The 12,239-nt window shown below is 37.2% G+C and overlaps 1 protein-coding gene across 4 annotated transcripts in view; it reads right to left on the bottom strand.

Annotated features, from left to right (window-relative positions):
- The window catches only part of LOC125654930 (uncharacterized), a 16,393-nt gene extending 4,154 nt beyond the window's left edge, over positions 1-12,239 (bottom strand). The window contains exons 1-2 of one of the 4 annotated variants that reach the window (XM_048885048.2): positions 11,951-12,239; positions 261-509 (exon numbers count right to left, since the gene is read on the bottom strand). In XM_048885048.2, the coding sequence (XP_048741005.2) occupies positions 261-509; positions 11,951-12,054 (353 nt within the window). In that variant the 5' untranslated portion in view covers positions 12,055-12,239. Of the gene's footprint in view, positions 1-260; positions 510-2,720; positions 3,961-4,505; positions 5,944-9,089; positions 9,214-11,950 lie in introns of those variants that run through there. The other 3 variants (XM_048885049.2, XM_056145228.1, XM_056145229.1) reach the window with 3 other exon arrangements.

Genomic DNA, 12,239 nt, shown 5'->3' with positions numbered 1-12,239 from the left:
TTTTGACTAGGGATAACTCCGTTGACCTGATGCCCAACTCTCTATTTTGGATTGCTTATACATGTAGGAGCCACTGTTCGTTGTCTTCACCTTTCCTCGAGTGTTTTAATTGATCCAAAGCAGTTATTGTTACTTTACAGTAAGTACTGAATTTCGCCCAGTTTTAGATTAGTCCATTTCTGATTACATAAAGACGAAAAAGGCGAAAATAAAACAGTAGTGAACTTTACCCCAGATACAGTATACAAACTGAAACCAACTTGATTTTTATCGGTAAGTTGTCCAGGCTTCGGCTCACAGCTTTGTTTGTCCGCTCGCGTTCCCTCTGCAGCTTTAGCAGATATCTTTTGGACACTTCCTGGCTATTCAGTCCCTGAAAGACATTCTGTTTCGTAGACAATCCAATGCGGGCGGGGGGAACTCGAAGAGATGCAGCAGTAGGAATCGTCCCTCCCTTACTTAGATCCCGCCAGGAGGACGACTCTTCCTTCGTGACGACATCCTCACGACTGAAAAAAGTATTATCAAAACGATTAATTGTACTCGTGAGAGAGTAGATAGACCCATACGATTAATTGTACTTGTTAAAGAGTAGATATACCCATTCTATTAATTGTACTTGTTAGAGAGTAGATATACCCATTCTATTAATTGTACTTGTGAGAGAACAACTGTATGCCTGGGATTCCTAGGATGAAATATCGCTCAAATTAACACATGTACTATTTTGATTTAGCGTCATTACAAAATGGCATTGGTCCTTTACCCTGACCATTAAAGACACACAAAAAGAGCAACTCTATAGGCTGTATTCTTGTTTTACAAAAGAGAGTACTAATATTGGAATATTAGTAAGTAATATCACGGACTCCACACACAATGCATCTACACGATCTATCTACACTGTATTTACACAATGTACATGTGTCTTCATAATGTATCTAGACACGATAGATCTACACTGTATTTACACAATGTACATGCAAGGTGAAGATAACGAACAGTGATCAATCTCATAACTCCTGCAAGCAATACAAAATAGATAGTTGGGCAAACACGGACCCCTGGACACACCAGAGGTGGGATCAGGTGCCTAGGAGGAGTGAGCATCCCCTGTTGACCGGTCACACCCGCCGTGAGCCCCATATCCTGATCAGGTAAACGGAGTTATCCGCAGTCAAATCAGTGTGCCAAGAACGGCTTAACAGTCGGTATGAAACACGTCAGACAGCATTTGACCCGATGCGAGGTTGTATTGACGAACTAGATCGTTATAACGACCATAGAATTTGCGAAATGCTGACTTCAATCGAGACTGTTGAAATCCCTGTACCATCAACTTGTTTGTCAGTAGCTTACCTCGATTTAAAAACTGACTATACCCAGAATAAGATCTTGCATATCGAATCAGTTGAGATATATAAACACCATATGCAGGTGATAATGGAATATTGCTACATAAATGTGGGAAGTTGACGATGGAGAAGCTGAAATCATCCCGTTTGTCATACAGTTGAGTTGTCAGTTTGCCGTTAATGTCTACTTTCAATAAAATATCTAAGTATGAAGCAGAAGTGGACGACTCTGTGGTGTCCTTTATTTCAAGCTCACAGGGATATATCGAATCGACATATGAATGAAAGCTATCATTGTTAATAGACAAAACGTCATCGATATATCTAAAAGTCGAATTGAAGGTCACAGCGAGAGATTTTTTCTTCTCACGTAGAAGCTTTTGAATAAATTCTGCTTCATATGAATATAAAAACATGTCAGCTAACAAAGGAGCGCAATTCGTGCCCATGGGAATTCCAACAGACTGTTGGAAGACCTGATCACCAAAGACCACGAAGATATTGTCAATGAGGAACTCTAGCATATTTTTTATTTCAACTTCAGAGTACTTGTGTAAATACAGTGTAGCTACAGTCTATAATGTATCTAGACAGTGTACATTGATCTTCATAATGTATCTAGACACGATCTATCTACACTGTATTTACACAATGCACATGTGTCTTCATAATGTATCTAGACACGATATATCTACACTGTATTTACACAATGTGTCTTCATAATGTATCTAGACACGATCTATCTACACTGTATTTACACAATGTACATGTGTCTTCATAATGTATCTAGACACGATAAACCTACACTGTATTTACACAATGTACATGTGTCTTCATAATGTATCTAGACACGATCTATCTACACTGTATTTACACAATGTACATGTATCTTTATAATGTATCTAGACACGATAGATCTACACTGTATTTACACAATGTACATGTATCTTCATAATGTATCTAGACACGATAGATCTACACTGTATTTACACAATGTACATGTGTCTTCATAATGTATCTAGACACGATCTATCTACACTGTATTTACACAATGTACATTGATCTTCATAATGTATCTAGACACGGTAGATCTACACTGTATTTACACAATGTACATGTGTCTTCATAATGTATCTAGACACGATCTATCTACACTGTATTTACACAATGTACATGTATCTTCATAATGTATCTAGACACGATCTATCTACACTGTATTTACACAATGTACATGTGTCTTCATAATGTATCTAGACACGATCTATCTACACTGTATTTACACAATGTACATGTATTTTCATAATGTATCTAGACACGATAGGTCTACACGATATACAGTGCACTCTGTATATGGAAGTTGCTTACATGTATATCGAATTCTCTGTTATACTGAAGTAAAAATAAATCCCCGGTAATTTTACATCAGTTGTATATCAACCTTTGGATATAGTGAACAATTCAGGTCGATCCCCTGAAGTTCTATCCGGAGTAGACTGTAGCTACACGATAGTTATAAATGATGTGTCTATCCGGAGTAGACTGTAGCTACACGATAGTTATAAATGATGTGTCTACACATTGTATCTACGAAATAGATCACTCCTAGGAGTGAGAGCCACAGTTAACACCCCCACGCTCCTTATAGATCCCGGACTAGATCACTCCTAGGAGTGAGAGACACAGTTAACACCCCCACGCTCCTTATAGAGCACGGACTAGATCACTCCTAGGAGTGAGAGCCACAGTTAACATCCCCACGCTCCTTATAGATCCCGGACTAGATCACTCCTAGGAGTGAGAGCCACAGTTAACATCCCCACGCTCCTTATAGATCCCGGACTAGATCACTCCTAGGAGTGAGAGCCACAGTTAACACCCCTACGCTCCTTATAGAGCACGGACTAGATCACTCCTAGGAGTGAGAGCCACAGTTAACATCCCCACGCTCCTTATAGATCCCGGACTAGATCACTCCTAGGAGTGAGAGCCACAGTTAACATCCCCACGCTCCTTATAGATCCCGGACTAGATCACTCCTAGGAGTGAGAGCCACAGTTAACACCCCTACGCTCCTTATAGAGTCCGGACTAGATCACTCCTAGGAGTGAGAGACACAGTTAACATCCCCACGCTCCTTATAGATCCCGGACTAGATCACTCCTAGGAGTGAGAGCCACAGTTAACATCCCCACGCTCCTTATAACGACCATAGAATTTGCGAAATGCTGACTGTTGAAACCCCTGTACCATCAACGGACCATGGATTCTCATATCCGAACGACAGTTTTCAATCAGCTCGTTCCGACAGAATTTTGATCGGAAGGATTTCTAAGCAAAATCTACTCAAGTATATTAACCCTTTGGTACCGTTAGATAACTGTTATGTAATCGACTGAAACCCAATATCTCCTGGAAATGCTACTATCGCATGTTTTTTATCCCATTAGAATTGGTACACAAGATTTCTTATGATTTGACGCAACAAATTGGATGGATTTTCCAGTAAACGAAAATGCTGTTATTGTTTTGCGAAAACGTTTGTTTATTAAATCAGCGATTATTTTATCAAATTTGTCACACGTCCAAGAAATCCAGCCATATCTTTATCATCGCTGTTTTCCCGAAAATGTCCTGACCTCTGAGAGTGTGAGGTAAACATGACACAATCAAAATGTCTAAACTACTTACAATGTCTATGCGAGTGTATCAGTTCTGACATTTATCAGACACCTCAAAAGATCACCCAGATAAATGCCAACAAAGACGCATACAATCACAGAAATCGAACGTTAGTCCTATATATGTGATACGCTCAATAAACAGCTTATATATTTTTATTTCACTTTCTTATATAATATATTGTAAAATCACAGGGCATTGAAGGGGGTGGGGGTGTTCCTGATGGTAATTTCAAAATTTCCACGACACCTCAACTAGCAATAAAGACCTCACAAATATTCTATCATTTCTCCCATCGCAGAAATTTGAATTGAACTCTAAAATAAATGGTTTTACTGAATGCACATTAATAGGTATGAAATGTATGAAAGATTTACTTTACTTTTAGCAAATACTGCGAGTCGGGTAAGATATCATCATAATTTGTGAGGGTGGGGGTTGCATTGGAAAGATCACAATGAAAGTACATACCCTGACCAGCTAAGACTCCTCAGACAGGCTCTACCACGATATGTTAGGTCCATTTTCGTTATGATTGTCCCACAATTTACCACCATCGTGCACACAGTTTACATGCATTTACTTTAAAGCATAATGATATCAAAAACACAATGCATTCTTTTTTAAAATACTGATGAATACATCGACATTCTGTCTGCAAAATACCTACGGCCATTCAAGCAAGGATTTTCAAGACTTAGTAAGCGAAATCAAAACGACGTCCCTATCCAGGTTCCTACCGCTCTAAATAGCTTTTCGTGTTTATATTAATGAGAATTTTATGTATTAGCCTTGTAAACATATTCAATAAAATTAATAAACAAGACTTTGCGAAAAATCGATTGCATAGAGAAAATTCATAAGCTTTCTTCCACGCAGGTAGGGTAACAAATATTGGTTAACTTTAATTATTCAGTCGTTAATCCTGATCAAGCTTCAAAATTTATTTATTGGCTAAATTCTTTAGTACAGTGGCTATTCAATCCGAAAGTTACGTAATAAAGATAAATTATTAACAAAATTCTGTGTTGGCTGAATATATATAGTAAAACAAATTTATAGATGTATGTTTAAGATTTAAAAAGAAATCGCATGTTAATCCTTGAATATCTATTGATTTTTATCATGATGTTTCATCGCAACAAATTCAAAATCTATATATTATCAAAATATTAAAGTAACAAGATAAAAAAATCTGCTGATTCGCAATTTTATCAATTTAGGGGCCATTTCTAGCATAATCATGACATAAATGCGATAAATATCATCATTGCATGTAAGATTTAATCCTAATAAGATAATAACAATGTTCAATACTGATAAGCCACTGACCCGTAAAATGATATAGATGTCTAAAGTGCACGCACGTGTTACCGAATCATACTGCTCAAAAAAAAAAAAAGCTCTCTTCCAGGCTTTCATGAGCAAGAAATGAAAATCAATCAAGAAGAATTAATTTTCATCTGAAAATTCTGCAGTGAAGATTTGTATCAAGGAGTAGATAAATAACCCGATGCCCCGTTTTAATCCATTTTTGTTAAAGACCACCTCCGTTCGTGTTACCGATGTGAACCGTGTCATTAGTTTCAATAAACGGCAGACAACATGGGTTAAATGGCCTGCTTAAACCGAATTGTATACCCTACCTATCTGGTTTATGAAGTGCATTATCATTGATCTTTACTTAAAGATCAAATAAAGGGAAAAAGAATTGCCTTTGATATATCTGCCATTCGTGTGTCGCGTGGAATTAAAAAGAAGGGCAGTCTGCGACCAGTTCTGACGTACAAAACAACGGATGTTTTTGAAATTGTTTTTGTCTTGGGGGATTGGAAGTATACAATAAGTTCTGTTTGCTTGACCTGTAGAATGTTGTTTAATCTCTCGAGAAAAAGAAAACCGCAAAACAACCTTAGTTCATAATTTCGCTTGCCAAACTTTTGTTTATTGGCACTGCAAATTCTTTTAATTCTTTTTCAGTTGTATTACAACCACGTTCGACTTGAACAAAACAATGTGTATTACTAAGAATTTACTATAAGCTTATTCATTATTAAATGTGCAGATGAGATATCACTACTTATGATTAAGAATCAATTACTCTTTATCTAATCTGGTCTTACTCTCCTCTGCGTTTTATAAGTGATCCACGAGACGCTTTACGAACAAAGCGAGTGAAGTTTCTGTCCAATGGAATACAGCTTCATAACATTATCAAAGATTAGCATAAAATATTAGCAATGCCCCATCAGCCCTGCACGACTCTATCAGTTATCTAGTACAGAGGATTTCAGTATTTGATCCGCCTGTGGTGGCACTGACCACTGTCCACGGAGAGTACCAGGTGAATAAACCTGGCTCTACGACCATTAAATGAAAATAATATTATACTTCAGTCAAAAATTTAAATTTTGTATATATTCTTGACTTGAATACTTTATTGATATTTTGAAACATTTTAAAAATCTTATTACATCAAAAACTTTTGACTTACATTCCATTATTTAGATTTTATCTAAAACTTTGGCTTCAATGTATTCTAAGTTTATGGTGAGGGAGCCTGAACTCTTGAATATTTGTATGTGACAGTTCAGTATTTGTGAGATGAGGGAGCCTGAACTCTTATATTTGTATGTGATAGTTCGGTGTTTGTAGGGTGAGGGAGCCTGAACTCTTATATTTGTATGTGACAGTTCAGTGTTTGTGAGATGAGAGAGCCTGAACTCTTATATTTGTATGTGACAGTTCAGTGTTTGTAGGGTGAGGGAGCCTGAACTCTTATATTTGTATGTGACAGTTCAGTATTTGTAAGCTGAGGGAGCCTGAACTCTTATATTTGTATGTGACAGTTCAGTGTTTGTAGGGTGAGGGAGCCTGAACTCTTATATTTGTATGTGACAGTTCAGTGTTTGTGAGATGAGGGAGCCTGAACTCTTATATTTGTATGTGACAGTTCAGTGTTTGTAGGGTGAGGGAGCCTGAACTCTTATATTTGTATGTGACAGTTCAGTGTTTGTGAATGACCTTGGAATTTTATTCTAGTGATTAGTCTGGAAGTTAAAGACCAATTTTAGATGTCAATAGCATTACCATAAATCAAACTATGCGAAACGAATTTTAAAAGACATGTATATTTTTGATTAAGATCAGCCCTTCCAACTAAAAAAGATATTTTTCAGACATGTAGGGGCAGAGGGACGGCCCCCTTGTTATACCAACATACATCCCCGTTCAATTTTAAATCAAAATTCACATGCAACATAAGATATATCGCTAATCTGCCCTACGTATTGAATGATAGTGAGATTAGTTGTATAATTGTGATCATGAATTGATATCATCAACGCCAGGTTAACGTGAAGGTAACTTTTCCAGCCCCCCCCCCCCCCCCCCCCTATACACACACACACCACCCCCACTCTGATACTACCTGCCTGTTCTTAAGTGTCTGTTTTGATTTTATGCGTAGACAGGTATTGCAGGATACGATCTTGCATTGACCTATGGCTTCCTACTTTTACCGAATGTAACCAGATGACGCATCCAGTCCGGGACACAGCTAGTTTGTCCAGCGTTTACGTATCATATCTATTCAAATACGTTTTATTTACGTTTCAGTGGTAAATGAAATAAACTCCTGGTTTCAGAAGGGGTAGTATTACACTAGATCAATATCGGTGTTCTGTTGTTGAGAATTAAACTAAACGTTTAAATAAAACACAATAAATTGTTCTACAAACAATTCCATTTGGTGTTAAGAGACCACTTGATTGAAATATATCATCGTGAATTGCAGAATGAATCATTGGACAAACATTGATAAAGAACAATCTCGTTTATTAGTGCCATCTTATTTAAATTGAAAACTTTATCAAATATGCTATTCTATTTCGAAAACAAGGGTTTCTCTAGATTTTACTGAAGAACCGCCTAATAAAACTTCTGAATCAATACCCTCCCAGAATGTCATAAAGAATTACGTGAGGTTTCCAGAAGACGTCGCTTTTTCATTACAATAGCCTCACATTATATGTACAAATATTGTTTTCATCATTTTGATGTACAGATTGTGAACATCGTTGTTCAAAGTATTTAAGATTCTAACAACAATTGTATTAATTGTATAAAAAGGGGAGGGGGGGCACCAGATAGTATAAACATATATCGCTGGGAATTTTTTTTTTTTTTTTTTTTTTTTTTGGCTTTGGTTTTGTTGTTGTTGTTTTTTTACATACAGAGTATGTAAAACATTAGTATGAATGCCACTCTTACAGTAACAGTCATCACAGTCAAAATACTATGTATGATAATTATGCCCCCCCCCCCCCCATTTGAAACGATTGTCGTTTGCTTGAAGCAGAGCTAACCTTGATATAGAGTACATGCACAACCGTCTGGACCCGGGGGGGGGGGGGGGGGTAGAATAGGTCCTCAGTACCCCTCGCTTGTCGTCAGAGGCGAGACCGCAAAAACCGAGGTCCCGTGGCACAGCAGGTGAGGCACGATAAAGATCCCGCCCTCCTCAAACGCCGTAAGCGCCAAGCATAGTCCTAAATTTTGCAGCTCTTCACCGGCAGTGGTGACGTCTCCATATGAGTGAAAGATTCTCGAGAGGGACGTTAAACAAAATTCAATCAATCAATCAACAACTGTCTGATTTATGTGATCAATAGAATGCTGGTGTACAATTTTCCCCTGTCTTATCTTTGATGAAAAAGTGCACATAATTTTCCTTTCAGCAAACACAGCGCTGGTGTCAAACATGGAACAGTGTTCAAAAAATAAAACATGAAATTCAAAACACGAGATGATTGCGAAAATAACAAAAAAACAACAACACACAAGCACTAAAACTGATTGACAGATCTACCACAGATGATGAAATGCTTCAGTCTGATATCAAATTACGCCACCTGGTGATCAGTCTCATCATGGGGTTTTGTCACAAAAGAATTGATAATCCTCTAATAATTTATCTTAATAAGGGCCAAATCAGACCCTCCTCGTACATCGTCCTTTAAAATTCAAACTGTGAGTAGAAGTATATATACTTACACACTGCAGCACAGGCAGAGCGTGTTGATGACGTGAGTGTATCTTTGTTGGGACATTTCACACCGACACTATTACAACACGTGCATTCCATCAACCTACACATGCACTACTCCGCAATATACATGTATATATATATATACACACACTCTGCTCTGTCCAACACCAGAGTAATCCTCTCCTATGGGTCCCATACTTAATCTCGTGTTTTATAATCATTTAGAGCATTCGGAAGCAGTGGACGCTATTGTTTGAAATCAAAGACTTCTTTAATAAGTCTTTCCATTTCAATGTTATTAAAATTATTTGAGCCGACACGATACTTGATCGAATCGAAGAACAGTTTTAATGAAATGGTATGCTATGATACTCCGGTCTTGCAGCTTATGTGGTCAATATTCAAACGTGGGATAAACTCACAATTAAAAACAAAATCAATGAAGTCTATTTTCTCCGCCAGGAAGTAAATATTTGATCTTTCTGATCTTGATGTACGCTTAGAATATCTATGACAGAATTCTTGCATACTTTGTGTTTTAGGGGTTTGATTGATTGTATGTTGTTCAATGTCCCACCCGATAATTTTTCCCTCATATGGAGACGTCACCATAGCCGGTGAAGGGCTGCCAATTGTGGGCCTATGTTGGGCGCTTACGGTCTTATAGCAGGGGGATCTTTATCGTGTTCGAAGGACCTCCCTATTTAGTCGTCTCTTACGACAAGCAAGGGTTAGAGAGGACCTATTGATCTCAACAGTATTTTATTCATATATATATAGAAAATACATGCATAAATTGGATAAGGAAGCAGGCACAATGCCTATATAAGCCCTTCCCAAGGTCAGTTATGACAAAATAAAATTAATATAGTGCATGAAAATATAACAAAATGATTGAAGAAAATTTACAAATAGGACCTATTCTAACCCGGATCCCCAAGGGACTACACAACGGGGTTTGAAAACTTAAACTTTGCGTTGGAATTATATAAGCACTTCAGGAAATATGACGGCGTGAGGTGTCAGGAAGTATGACGGCGTGAGGTGTCAGGAAGTATGACGGCGTGAGGTGTCAGGAAGTATGACGGCGTGAAGTGTCAGGAAGTATGACGGCGTGAAGTGTCAGGAAGTATGACAGCGTGAGGTGTCAGGAAGTATGACGGCGTGAGGTGAGGTGTCAGGAAGTATGACGGCGTGAGATGTCAGGAAGTATGACGGCGTGAGGTGTCAGGAAGTATGACGGCGTGAGGTGTCAGGAAGTATCCGGCGTGAGGTGTCAGGAAGTATGACGGCGTGAGGTGTAACAGTTCATATTCTCATGTCTTTTTACAAAAACGAAATTTATTTCTTACATGTAAATATGTAAGTAAAACAGAGCTTTTCATTCCATCACAAGTACAAGAATAGTATATGACGTAAAATTCATTATCTTTAAAGTGACCTGAATTTTTTATGTGTATACTGTATACTTTTCCAATGACATGTAGATATAAGTCAGCGTTCTAAAAAAAATATGTATCAAGTTATTCAATATGAAAAAAACTGGCTGGAAAGAAAACATGCAGCTTGCGAAACATTTTTTCACTATTTCATATTTCTGCTAACAGAGCTAGCATTCAATGATTACTTACATTTATGTATTTGATATTTTATATTCGATATGTGATAAATGCAGATATGGGTAATTTTATCGTTGACAGACTTTACTTTTGAATTTCAAAGCTGATATTTTGATATATTATTTTGATAAAGCTGAGTGAAAAAGGAAAATATACCAAGTGAAAGGTTAACATTTATTTATTAAATTAAATTTTGATAAAATCTCGCGACCTTGTGCACGTACACATTGATCAATATGGACGGTCTCGTAAATGGTGTACACGTACGTTGAATTCAATTAACAGAATTGTGGTCATAAAACCAGACGACTGTTCGTCAATAAACGGTTATGTACAAATTAAATCTACTTATGTAACTTGGGTAAATTTATTAAAAATTCCTTTGAAATTAGAAATACCAATGTATAAGCACAATTTCTATTCTTTCTTGACCTTTATATGATTTTAGATTTATTACATTGTATACTATGTCTATAAGCTGTATTTACTTTTGACTAATAAACAACAACTACTTTCTATCTTGGGATCCCCCCTTAGAGAGAGATAAACAGCGCCCTCGCTATCCGCTGTACCTCTGTTGAGGATGATTATTATCACGTTCTATACAGCTTTAAAGGGAAAGTGTGGATCTTTTATCCCAGCATAAATCCAACTGGACTGGTACTTCACGAAATATGAAAAAAAAGTCATTGTTAGGTTTCAATAGCGGGAATATCTTATAGGTGATAAATGATTTATGCTCTCTTTTCCTTTCGTTTAAACGTCATGAATTTTCAAATTAATTGTTTTGAACATAAACAACCTTTACAAATAACCTAACGGTAGGATATAACAAGGCCATATTAGATGTACAACGTGCGATAAACAACGTGGAATTTACATCTTGTAGAAAATCAGTGGGGTTTTTAGTATTCTTAACTTGCATATTGCGAAAATAAAACCCACTCATGTTTTATCTGCGGAAACACTTTAGCTGTTTCGTTGTGTTTCATTTTCCCATAAAGGCACTGTGACGTGCACATAATATAAACGACCGTTCAACTTTAGAATGAGGAACAAATGTTTGAGGGGCACTGTCCGCATCATTCACTTCACCGATTACGCTCTCATTGTTTTAATACCCCCGTATACTACCACCATTCTTAATCACTGAACATTTTAAAGTTGTTTACTGGCTTATTAGTGTTTTAATTGCATTCATAGATATTTATTATTAACTCCTTGTACACTTTACGTTCGTTGCATACCTCTCGTGTTTGTACGGCAGGGCCTGCCACTGACGCTGCGCAGGTGTTGATCCGGGTCCCTTAATCCCAGCCATTTGTAGAGAACTTCTACATGTAACATACATATATACTCTACTAGTCCATGGATTCAAAATATAGAATTAATAGCTGAGTGTAGGTATTCACTGTCATACACCGTCATAAGCAATTACAGGGTGCCCGTCACGATCAATAATGAAATCAGTCAATATATATCATATTATCATGAAGTCACAATAATTAACAGCGAAGACCACGGAAATTGATTCCG

Source organism: Ostrea edulis, chromosome 7 (assembly GCF_947568905.1).
Source record: "Ostrea edulis chromosome 7, xbOstEdul1.1, whole genome shotgun sequence".
Lineage (NCBI taxonomy): Eukaryota > Metazoa > Mollusca > Bivalvia > Ostreida > Ostreidae > Ostrea > Ostrea edulis.
Note: the sequence above shows the minus strand (reverse complement) of the source record. Positions and strands in the feature narration are given on the sequence as shown.